Consider the following 12,350-nt stretch of genomic DNA (forward strand, 5'->3'; position numbering starts at 1 on the left):
ACTTCCAGGTATTCCATGCACCCGGGCTATACAAATATGTATCATGATCTCAAGGAAGTCTATTGGTGGAAAGACATGAAAAGGAATGTGGCGGACTTTGTGGCAAGGTGTTCGAATTTTCAGCAAGTAAAGGTCGAACACCAATGGCTTGGTGGGTTGGCACAGAACATAGAAATTCCAATGTGGAAGTGAAAAATGATTAATATAGATTTTGTGGTAGGATTACCATGCACCCCGTGCAAGTTTGACTCAATTTGGGTGATTATGGATCGACTCATGAAATTAGCACACTTCTTGCTAGTTAAATCTACCGACACAGCGGAACAATACGCTCAGTTATATATCAAGGAAATAGTCAGGCTGCTTGGCACTCCAGTTTCTATCATTTCCGATCGAGGGGCTTAGTTCACAGCAAATATTTGGAAGAAATTTCCGCAAGGTTTGGGTGCTCAGGTGAATCTTAGTACAACCTTCCATCCACAGACCGATGGGCAAGCAGAGCGGACTATTCAGACGCTTGAGGACATGTTGTGTGCTTGTGTTCTCGACTTTAAGGGTAGCTGGAATGATCATTTGCCACTCATAGAGTTTGCTTATAACAACAGCTTCCATGCTAGTATTCAGATGGCACCATTTGAGGCGTTATATGATTGGAGATGTAGATCTCCCATTGGGTGGTTCGAGATTGGGGAAGCTGAGTTGATAGGGCCAGACCTCGTGCATCAGGTTATGGAAAAAGTTAAAATCATCAAGGAGCGGTTGAAGACTGCTCAAAGTCGTCAGAAATCCTATTCGGATGTTTATTGCAGAGACTTAGAGTTCAAAGAAGATGATTGGGTATTCTTGAAGGTTTCCCCCATGAAGGGTATAATGCGGTTTGGAAGGAAAGGAAAATTGAGTTTGAGGTATGTCATGCCATACAAAATCATTCAGAGGATTGGTCAGGTGGCGTACAAGCTTGAGCTACCACCTAAGATGTCATTAGTCACCCGGTATTCCATATGTCTATGTTGAAGAAGGTAGTTGGAGATCTGTCAGCTATTGTGACGGTTGAGACCATTGAGGTTAATGAAAAACTGTCATATGAAGAAATTCCAGTTTCTATTATTGATCGGCAAGTCCAAAAGTTGCGAAATAAAGAAATTGCATCCGTGAAAGTGCTATGGCGAAACCAACAGGTTGAAGAGGCTACTTGGGAAGCCGAGGAAGAAATCAAGAAGAAGTATCCTTATTTGTTTGAATAGCCATGTATTTATAAAGTTGTGCTCTATGAAAACTCTAGGGGTTACCTTCTATGAATTATGTATCTCTTATACAGTTAATGTTAAGGATGCTCTGTTTCTGGTAATATATTGCTCATGAGGCCACATTAGGTGTTGTTAATGTGTTATATTGCGTCATTGGATTATATATATGTTTTGAGGATGTGTTTCTGGGCTCTCTGACAGGTGGATAGGCCTAGTTACAAGGGAAACTCTGGCGATATTTTTGAAAATTTAGGGAGTTAGTCAAATTTGGGGTTGCTGGTGTGTGGTATAAAAATTAAGTTGCATAAGATGCTAATAGTGAACCTTGACCCTCATTCGAGGACGAATGATCTTAAGTGGGGGAGAATGTAAGGCCCCGTAAAAATTTTCCTAAAAAATAAATCGGGGTTCCGTGATGCCGGGGTAGGCGTAGCGCGGTTCGAACTTTTTGGATTAAACAGTGCACTTGGGAGTTGAAGGAAAATATTTTGCAGAAATAGTCATTTCTGCGGCCCATTATACGGCCGCATAATCACTCTACGGGCCGCAGAATGGTCGTAGAGTGAAGCAGCTACTTGGGCCATTTTGATGTCAATTTCGCGGCCAATTATGCGACCGCATAACCATTTCGTGGGCCGCACTTTGATCGCATACTCATCTTTGGACTTTTGCAGAGGGAGGTTCTGCGGCGCATTATGCGACCGTAAAATAGGTCTGTGGGCCGCATAACTACCGCAAACCCAGGCAGATTTTTTCCAGTTTTTTGCACCAAATTATGTGGCTGATATGCGGACCGCATATCCATTATACGGTCGCATATGCGACTGTATCCCTGTTCCGGAGCTTTATTTTTGAAATTTTTAAACCCGACCCTATTTCGTTAAAACATATTCCATAGTCCATTTTTTAGCATATTTCTGATATTTTTAGAGTAAGAAAGAGTTTTTAGAGTGATAAAATAACCTTCAACCTAATATCCAACAATTCTTGCTCAATCCTTGAAGATTATCAAGAAAGTCCTCACCTTAAAGGTAAGAATCTATGCTCTAACTCTTAATTTCGAAAATCTACTAAAAAGGGGATAATTAGAAAGACAATTATTGGGTTTGGGATTTGTTCATCTTGCATGCATGTTTTATCAAAGAATGTGTGAAGGTTGTGAGCTAAAAATAATAGAGAATGGGTTGGGAAAAGTTGGAATCTTTCACAAAAGGGCCTTAAAAATATTAATGCACACCTAGTGTTTGATAATGTGCTCAAATGAGCTAGAATCATGACCATCTTCCTAATTTTGGTCCAACTTGTTATATTTCTAAAATAGACCGAAGTTTCTAAGAATTCCGGAACGTTTTAAAGTTTAAAGGAAACTCAATTGAGGTATGTTGGCTAAACCCCCTTCTTCTTAGAATTAAATCCCACGGTGTTCATGTAATTGGTGTAAGTCCCAAATTGATCATTATAGAATTGGCTATTCCCAATGTGTTTGTGTTGAAGGATGTATGTTCAATATTTATTCTAAATGCTTCATCATGTCATCTTGCCATTTGAGGATGTGTTCAAAATGTGGAATATGTGTTATAAATGTTAAGACTTCATGTCAAGATCAAATAAGGGTTGTTATGCCAAATTGTATGAAAAGCCTCTATGTGCCTAAGATTCCCAAATTGATCATATGTGAATTTAATGTCTTGAATAGGAAGCCTTATTGTTGTTGATAATGATAATGATGTTTGAATGTGAAAAGGGAAACTGGAATTATTATTGTTGTTAGCCTCGCGTCGCGCGGGTTACAGTGAGATCGAGCTTGCTTTGGCTTCGCGTCGCGCGGGTTATCGCGAGGTTAGTTTTCTTTGCTTTTCAATAACACGCTGCAGACCTCGCCCAGCCAGACCACAAGTTCGCTATTACCTCGCTTCGCCTGCATCTCATCTCGCTATGAATCTCGCTTCGCAAGGTAAATTGGTCGCTGGGAGTGTGCGTCGCCAGGTAAGTGATGTTTTAATATTTTTGTAAGCTTAGTTTTCTAACTTCTGTATATTAAAACACTACTTTGGTTACTAACTTCTTTATATTAAAACACCACTTTGTTTTCTAACTTCTTTATAATAAAACACTAATTTATTTTCTAACTTCTTTATATTAAAACCTCGTTATATTAAACACTACACAAAGATAGGCGCAGATGGAGCCTTCGGCGATGAGGGCGAGGACGATGTCTGATCAGGGAGTCTTTTTCCAACCACCTTACATGTTTTTGTGTTTATGAATTTATATATGCATTGAGGACAATGCATGATCTAAGTGTGGGGCGGAAGGTACTCTCTGTTATTTGTAAATATTAGATAAACTAATTAGTTTGTGTGTTTAATGTTTATTTTATTTTTGTATTTTCCCTTATTTAATAATAATAAAAAATAAAAAAATAAAATGACTGGACTTTTCCCGATGATGGATCTCTTAGGCAGTTTTCTTGAGGGACTTAAGTCTAACAAATATATATATATTATTGTAGATAATTGTAGATAGTAATAATCCCTCGTGATTTTTTTTTGTGCATCGGTTCTTTTTCACGGGATATAGTTGAACCGGGTAGTAGTTTTTGTTTTGTCTTTAGATTAGAATAGAATTTAGGGATTAAAAGAAAGAAAAAAAATGATAAGAAATGCTAGGCGCCTTTGACTAATTTGATAGTAGCATATTTAGGCTCTAGCATGTGTAGTACCTTCCCTATGGTTTGAAAATGTTTATTATGCCTTGTTGAGTAATAACATGTTTATTGACGCCTATATCTCATTTTCTTAGCATTGTATCACTTTTATGTTTGATGCTTAATATTTTGTGACTCTATGAATACTTGCAATTGTTTGAGAATGGGAATGGAACCGTCCTTAGTGAGTCATATGCCATGTGTGGTGAGAAATTGTATAGTCTCTGTCATTGCATTAGAGTCCAGAACTTGCTCGTCATATGAGTTGAAGTGAAATTTTAGGTTGTGCTCGGTTTGAAAAATGATATTAAGCTTACTTTGATTTGTTTGAGCTTAATGATTACCACAATAAAAATTATCCCTAGTCAACCCTTTTGAGCCTATAAAATTTTATTTGGTAACCACATAACAAGCATATACCCCTTTGTTCTTAATTATCATTGTTTTGATCCTTTTACCTCTCAAAGCACTTTAATTGTAAAATGAGCAATAAAAGAAGTAAGGATGAAACGTGGATAGCTTTTGAGTGAAACCAATGAAAGAAAGAAAGGTGCACTTGTATTGTAAGGAATATACCACTAGCAGGAAGGGTAGAAAAAAAAGTATTGTTGAAAAGAAAAACAATAAAAAAAATAAATATGGAGCAAAGGAAAATAAACATATCTTGTCCTTGCTAGTGTGTATGAATTAATGTGGTGCTTAAAGAAAGAGGAAATATTTTGGGGGGTAATAATGTTTGTGAAATTGAAATGGATTGAAGAATTTGCGCTTAAAGTTAATTATGTGATGTGTTAAAGTGTTTAGGAGGGTAGTCACTATTCCTAAATTTATCCTACTCGTTCTTAAGCCAACATTACAATCATAAAAAGTCCTAATTGATTTTGGATCGAGCAAGCCTACATTAATAGAGGTTTACATAATGGGCAAGCCTATGGTACTTTGTGTATGCATGTGACTTCTTTGTGAGAGTGAGGAATTTCTTTGATATATGAGAATCCTTACAATATATTTGAGCATTTGATTCGAATGTGTGGATTCAACTTACTCTCTTGTTCTTGTTGTGAGATGTAAGGCCCCGTAAATTTTTTCCTAAAAAAACCGGGGTTCTGTGATGCCGAGGTAGGCGTAGCGCGGTTCGGACTTTTTGGATTGAACAGTGCGCTGGGGAGTTCAGGAAAATATTTTGCAGAAAAAGGCATTTTTGCGGCCCACTATTCGGCCACATAATCACTTTGCGGGCCGCAGAATGGCCGTAGAGTGAAGCAGCTACTTGGGCCATTTTGATGTCAATTTCGCGGCCAATTATGCGACCGCATAATCATTTTACGGGCCGCACTTTGATCGCATAATCAGCCTTGGACTTTTGTAGAGGGAGGTTCTGCGGCGCATTATGCAACCGAAGAACAGGTCTGCAGGCTGCATAACTACCGCAGACCCAGGCAGATTATTTTTAGTTTTTGGCACCAGATTATGCAGTCGATATGCGGATCGCATATCCATTCTGCGACCGCATACCCTGTTCCATAGCTTCATTTTTAGAATTTTTAAACCCGACCCTTTTTCGTTAAAACATATGCCATAGTCCATTTTTGAGCATATTTCTGATATTTTTAGAGTGAGAAAGAGTTCTTAGAGTGAGGAAGTAATATTCAACCTAATATCCAACAATTCTTGCTCAATCCTTGAAGATTATCAAGAATGTCTTCACCTTAAAGGTAAGAATCTATGCCCTGGCTCTTAATTTCAAAAATCTACTAAAAAGGGGATAATTAGAAAGACAATTATTGGGTGTGGGGGTTGTTCATCTTGCATGCATGTGTTATCAAAGAATGTGGGAAGGTTGTGAGCTAAAAATAGTAGAGAATGGTTTGGAAAAAGTTGGAATCTTTCACAAAAGGGCCTTAAAAATATTAATGCACGCCTAGTGTTTGATAATGTGCTCAAATGAGCTAGAATCATGACCATCTTCCTAATTTTGGTCCAACTTGTTATATTTCTAAAATAGATCGAAGTTGCTAAGAATTTCGGAACGTTTTAAAGTTTAAAGGAAGCTCAATTGAGGTATGTTGGCTAAACTCCCTTCTTTTTAGAATCGAATCCCACGGTGTTCATGTAATTGGTGTAAGTCCCAAATTGATCATTATAGAATTGGCTATTCCTAATGTGTTTGTGTTGAAGGATGTATGTTTAATATTTATTCTAAATGCTTCATCATGTCATCTTGCCATTTGAGGATGTGTTCAAAATGTGGAATATGTGTTAGAAATGTTAAGACTTCATGTCAAGATCGAATAAAGGTTGTTATGCCAAATTGTATGAAAAGCCTCTATGTGCCTAAGATTTCCAAATTGCTCATATGTGAATTTAATGTCTTGAATGGGAAGCCTTATTGTTGTTGATAATGATAATGATGTTTGAATGTGGAAAGGGGAGCTGGAATTATGAAATACGGCCAAGTGCCAAGAATGATCTTATAATTGTGGCCACTAATGCCAATGAATTGAAAGGATGTGAAAGAAGTATGATGTGAGATGATTGACTAAAAAAGGTTATGTATCGGGTGGAACGGCCTAGCCGATCGGGCCGTGATCGGACGCCATGCCACACACATGGTGGTAACTGTGCTGGAAATTATAATGAGATTGTGGTTATGGTTGATGTCTCAAATGAGACGACCTATCCGATCGGGTCGAGATCGAACTCCGTGTAAGAATACGGAGGTATTGTGAATTATAGTATATCGGCTCTAAAGATCATCCAACCTAATAATATGGAAATTAACTTGAGAACTTATGTGATCCTTACCTGATGTTTTAGTATTGTTTGAAGCTCTTATTGAACTCATGGTTGTTTCTCCCCTTGTATTATTATTCATTATATTGAGATGGTATTTAGTTTTTCATACTAGTACTATTCGACAGTACTAATGTCCCTTTTGCCGGGGCGCTGCATCTTTAAATGGATGCAGGTGGTTCCATAGCAGGAATTGTTGATTAGCAATAGTGGTACATCCTTTTCCCAACAGACTTGGTGAGCCCCACTTTATCCCGGGGTCATGTATTGTATCTTTCATATTATTATCACGTTTTGAGGTATAGACGGGGCCTTGTTGCCGGCACTATCATAATACTCTTTTGTATTTTTTAGAGGCTCCGTAGACACTATGTGGGCTGTACATGGGTGCTAGAAAAGTCAAACAGATTATGTTGTATTTTGATCTCTTGTCCCACTCTAATCATAAGAATATGTGTATCTTGAAACTTAAAAAAATAATGTAACCAATGAGACGATTTAGTATTGTATATATGATCTTCCTACTGTCTAAATAATAAAATCATGTCTTCTCTTGATCATGGGTGAGTTGGATAGAAAGTATCTAACATGATTGCTCGACCGGGTTCACTCGGTTGAGCGCTGGTCGCGCTCCCCGAGGTTGGGGCGTGACATGAGGGCACATGATTTTGCAAGGAATATGTGACGTTATTAGATTTCTCTATGATGTTAAATGTTCAAGCCTTGAATGCATTGTGATATTGAGTCGGTTTGTGAGGTTAGGATTGTTAGAAACATGTTGTCTTTTTGTTGAATAAAGATTTGAAGTATGGCATAAAGTAAAGAGAAATGTGTGTCGAAGACATATGCTAAAGTTTGTTGCTATCAACCATAGTCATAGGTATGGTGTACTTCGGATGTGCTAAAAAAAAAAAGTGCTCTAGGAATTGGTGGTTGACTCGAGAACGAGCAACTTTAAGTGTGGGGTGGTGATGTGATGCCAAAATGCTTTACTTTTAGCACATTAATCGCCCTATATTTTGTTGGTCTAATGAGTTATTGTGCGATATTTGAGCTAAATTGTGTTGTTTTATGTGTAGGAATATCGGAAGGAATCATCAAATGAAAATTTCACAAAAAGAAGACATAAATACAAGAAAAGAGCACAAAAGCATCAAGTATCCAAACCGTGCTACAGACCAGGCTTTACAAGGTCTATAGCCAGGTTGACCGTGCTACAGACCAGGCTTTACAAGGTCTATAGCCAGGTTAACCGTGCTACAGACCAGGCTTTGCGGGGTCTATAGCTAGGTCGACCGCGCTATAGACCAGGCTTCGCGAGGTCTATAGCCGGGTCGACCGCGTTATAGACCAGGCTTCGCGAGGTCTATAGCCAGGTTGACCACGCTATAGACTAGGCTTCGCGAGGTCTATAGCACGGTAATTAAAAGTCGAGGGTTAAAAGACCCAAACCCGAAATTAAACCGAGGGATTGACATAAATACTTCCCAAATGATTTATTCTAGGGTTGAACATGATTTTGGAGAAGAATCAAACGAGTTGTATTTATGAGTAGCTAGAATCATGTTTTTATCTCTTTACGAGTTGTATTTATGAGCAAGAATCAAACGAGTTTTCTCTTTCTTTATCTCTTTACTTAGTAGTTTCATGTTTTTAAACATTATATTGATTGTTGTTGTATTTATGAGTAGCTAAACTCTTTAATCTAAGGTTTGATGGAACCTATTGGAGGATGGTTCTCTACTGCGTTTAATATAGATTTGCCTTTGATTTTTTTCTACTTGTTCAACTATATTTTCATTATTGTTAATTGAAGAGCTCTCAATTAATTATGCATATTTAGTGTGTATATTGCTCGAGAGAGAGTGCACATTTAGGTAGTTGTTGAACAATACCACTCCTAACGTAGTTGAGAGATCGATACAGAGGGTTTAAAGGCAGAATTAGAGATAACGAAGCCTTGGTGCGATCGTAGTGAGCGGTAAATTAGTGCAAGCTAGCGTAGTTCGAGAGAATACGTCTAGTAAATTGTAGTAGTTACTCGAGAGAGAGCTACAACACTTAAAGTACTCACGATCGGTAAAAAATAATTAAGCGAATTTATGGGAGACGTAGCGGGGAAGATTCCGACAATAGGGGAAATCATAACCTTAGACTTTTTCAAATCCTGTCTATAATATTTGTCTTGTTAGTTATAAATTACTGCATTTTTAATTACTTGAATTCGTGCAAAACTATTAGTTGTAATTAACACGTTATTAGTTGTAATCCCAAAGGATTATCTTGATCTTGAAGCTATCCCCAAGAAGAAAAATGAATTGGAATGAGAGGAAACAAAAATGAAAAAAATGCAAATTTTTAATGTAAAGAGCAAAATCTCAATGAGATCACCAGCTGTAATTTGGTGGGAGTTGAAAGAATCTGGGCTGAATCTAAATTCCCTTGAAATCTTGAGCTTCGTAATCTAGTATGGCCTTAAACTTTTCATTCTTGATAAAAATTACAGAATCACCACTTCCAGCATAAGAGGCAGCACAAATAGAAATAAGTAGTAACATCATTCCCAAGTTTCATCCTAGGGCAGGCAAGTGGGCCGGTCCCGGACCTAAACGGGTCAAATGGGCCGGTCCAAACGATCCCAGCCCCGGTTCCGGGCCCAAATTAAACGGGCCAAACGGGCCCGGGCCTAAACGGGCTATTTCTAAGGATCGGCTCGGAACCGGGACCGGGACCGTTTGGTCCCGGGCTAAACGGGCTAAGTGGGCCCAATATTTTTAAAAATAAATAAATAAATAAATAAATAAATATTACAGACAAAAGGATGTTAAAATAAATATCTAAGATGTATAGATATTCGAATATATATAGTATATAAGATGTATATATAGTATAATATATATATTAAATGTATATATAGTATATATATATAAGCTATATTCCATAAGCTATATATACATCTTATATACTATATATAAGATGTATATATAGTATAGTATATATATTAAATGTATATATAGTATATATATATAAGCTATATTCGATAAGCTATATATACATCTTATATATAGTATATAAGATGTATATATAGTATAGTATATATATTAAATGTATATATAGTATATATATATAAGCTATATTCGATAAGGTATATATACATCTTATATACTGTATATAAGATGTATATATAGTATAGTATATATATTAAATGTATATATAGTATATATATATATATAAAAGCTATATTCGATAAGCTATATATACATCTTATATACTATATATATATATATATATATATATATATATATATATATATATATATATATAGTATAGTATATATATTAAATGTATATATAGTATAGTATAGAATATATATTAAATGTATAATATATATATATATAAGTTAAATTCGATAAGCTATATATACATCTTATATACTATATATGTATATATAGTATAGTATAGTATATATATTAAATGTATAATATATATATATCGATATAAGATGTATATATAGTATATTTATATATAAGCTATATTCGATATGCTATATATACATCTTATATACTATATATAAGATGTATATATAGTATAGTATAGTAAAGTATATATATTAAATGTATAATAGTTGGATTATAATAAAGAGCATTCATTAATTTATGGTCTAAGTATTCACCAGATCTAATATTATGGCAAAATTGACTTTCAGTAAATTGTAATAAACTATTATCGCTATCAAGAATAGCAGGTGTAGGACGTATATGGAGTTTGGTTCGGGGAGCCCGGGGCAGTGGGGAGGAACAAATTGAGCACTAGATTCGTCACTCTTGGATTTTCCCTTATTTTTACTAAAAAGTTTTTTTAAGGAAGTCATCTTAATTAATAAAGTAATAGAAAATAAATAAAACAAACAAAATTATAATATTAAAACTTAAGAGTTGGAACGAGTTTACCGAATTGACGAACAACTTGTTGGAAATTAATTATCGTTGAAGACTTCAATTCACCAACTTCACAATTATTTCACAAATTGTAACAATAAAGTAAGCAGTAGTAGCAATTATAGAAGAAAATTAGAGAGAGATTGATGATTTTGTAAGAAAAAATGAAAGAATGATGGGGTATTTATAGTTGAAAATAGGGAAAAAATATAATTATAAAAAGTTTGGGATTAAAAAAAAGTTGGGGTGGTTAAATGGCTATTTTATAAATAGCCAACGGCTATATTTTTTTAAAAAAAATTAAAAAAAAATAGCCGGTGGGACCGTTTGGCCCGCTAAGGAACCGGGCCGGTTTCGGGTCTGACGGGCCCAAATTATAGGATCGGCCCACGAGATCGGTCCAGGCCCACTAAAACCGGGTCAAACGGTCCTGGCCCGTTTAGCCCGTATGACCCGCGGTCCCGAGCCTGGACCGGCCCACTTGCCACCCTTATTTCATCCTTTTCTTGAAATCACTACTGAAACATTTCTCCTTGTAGTTAAAAGGCAGGCTTTCAACATTTGGATCTCTACGTTCTTTAACTAATCTGTAAAACTCAAAACTCTTACTTTCCAAGTCGAATGTTATCATCTTGTCAATCTCATCCAAAATTTGAAAACACCCATCAGCAAAAGTAGCACCTTTAACACCACCAAAAAATCTCAGTGAAAGATCATATTCATACTTCACCTTTGACATAGGAGGAGAAGTAAACACCGCAGAACCTTTAGAAATTTCTGATTCTTGAAACAGGGTGAGGTCAATTCTCGCGCGAGAGAAAGGGGAGAAGAAGAAAATGAGACCCTTTTGGGATAACAGTAACCAACCATGACTCGAAGCCAGGCAAGTAGCTTCTTTTAATTCGGGGATAATAAGGGAGTAAGTTCTGTCATTGGTGGGGTTAAAGTGTATGCTTTCCTCATCTTCATCATCGTAGAGTAGGAAATAAGGGTGTGTATCAGGAACAGATTCTATAGCTGCAGTAGCTGAGAAAGAAGCAGAGCGCCAATTTGTGCAGACTCCACGAAAAGCAAGAAGATCAGTAATTCCGAAGCTGTCTGCTATTTCTTTTAAAAGTTCTGAAGGCAGATCGCGCCATGATCTTGATGATAGTAAACAGTCTTGAAGTTTTCCTTTCTTTCTAGAACATTCTTCTCTTAACTGCTCTGCTTCGTCGTTGTTACTTTCGACATTAGAGAGATTAACAGGCTTCTGGAGAAACTCTTTGGCCACTTCCTCCATACGTCTATTCAAAACAAAGCAAAGGGAATTCAATCAGCCTAAGATTCGAGAACCAACAGCTTGAACAAATGAAGCATTAGTTTCAGATAGTACACTCCAAACAGCTATAAGAACACTGACAAATGTTTAGACTAGCAACTACTCACTCTCACAAATGTTTAGACTAGCAACTACTCACTCTCTTTGTACTAATTTATGTGTCATACTTTCCTTTTTAGAGACGATTTATAAACATACAACTATTTATGACTTGTTTTAAACTACAAGTTTCAAAAGTGTTCTTCTTTTTAATAAACTTTGTGCCAAGTCAAACATTGTCACACATGCTTGGGCGAGAGTACTAGTTTTTGTTGGAACTATGAAGATATGTTGATATTGCATAG

The 12,350-nt window shown here is 36.3% G+C and overlaps 1 protein-coding gene across 1 annotated transcript; it reads right to left on the reverse strand.

Annotated features, from left to right (window-relative positions):
- Positions 1–11,175: 11,175 nt before the first annotated feature.
- Positions 11,176–11,967, reverse strand: LOC104118920 (F-box protein At4g00893-like). Its single transcript, XM_009630313.1, has one exon. It carries the CDS (start codon positions 11,965–11,967, stop codon positions 11,176–11,178), a length of 792 nt encoding a protein of 263 aa, XP_009628608.1.
- Between the last annotated feature and the right edge of the window lie 383 nt (positions 11,968–12,350).

The sequence above is a fragment of the Nicotiana tomentosiformis genome, chromosome 1, assembly GCF_000390325.3.
Source record: "Nicotiana tomentosiformis chromosome 1, ASM39032v3, whole genome shotgun sequence".
Classification (NCBI taxonomy): domain Eukaryota; kingdom Viridiplantae; phylum Streptophyta; class Magnoliopsida; order Solanales; family Solanaceae; genus Nicotiana; species Nicotiana tomentosiformis.

What these genes read in the sequence shown, in the direction of transcription:
- LOC104118920 (XM_009630313.1), bottom strand. Translation starts at nt 11,967, where the DNA reads ATGGAGGAAGTGGCCAAAGAGTTTCTCCAGAAGCCTGTTAATCTCTCT.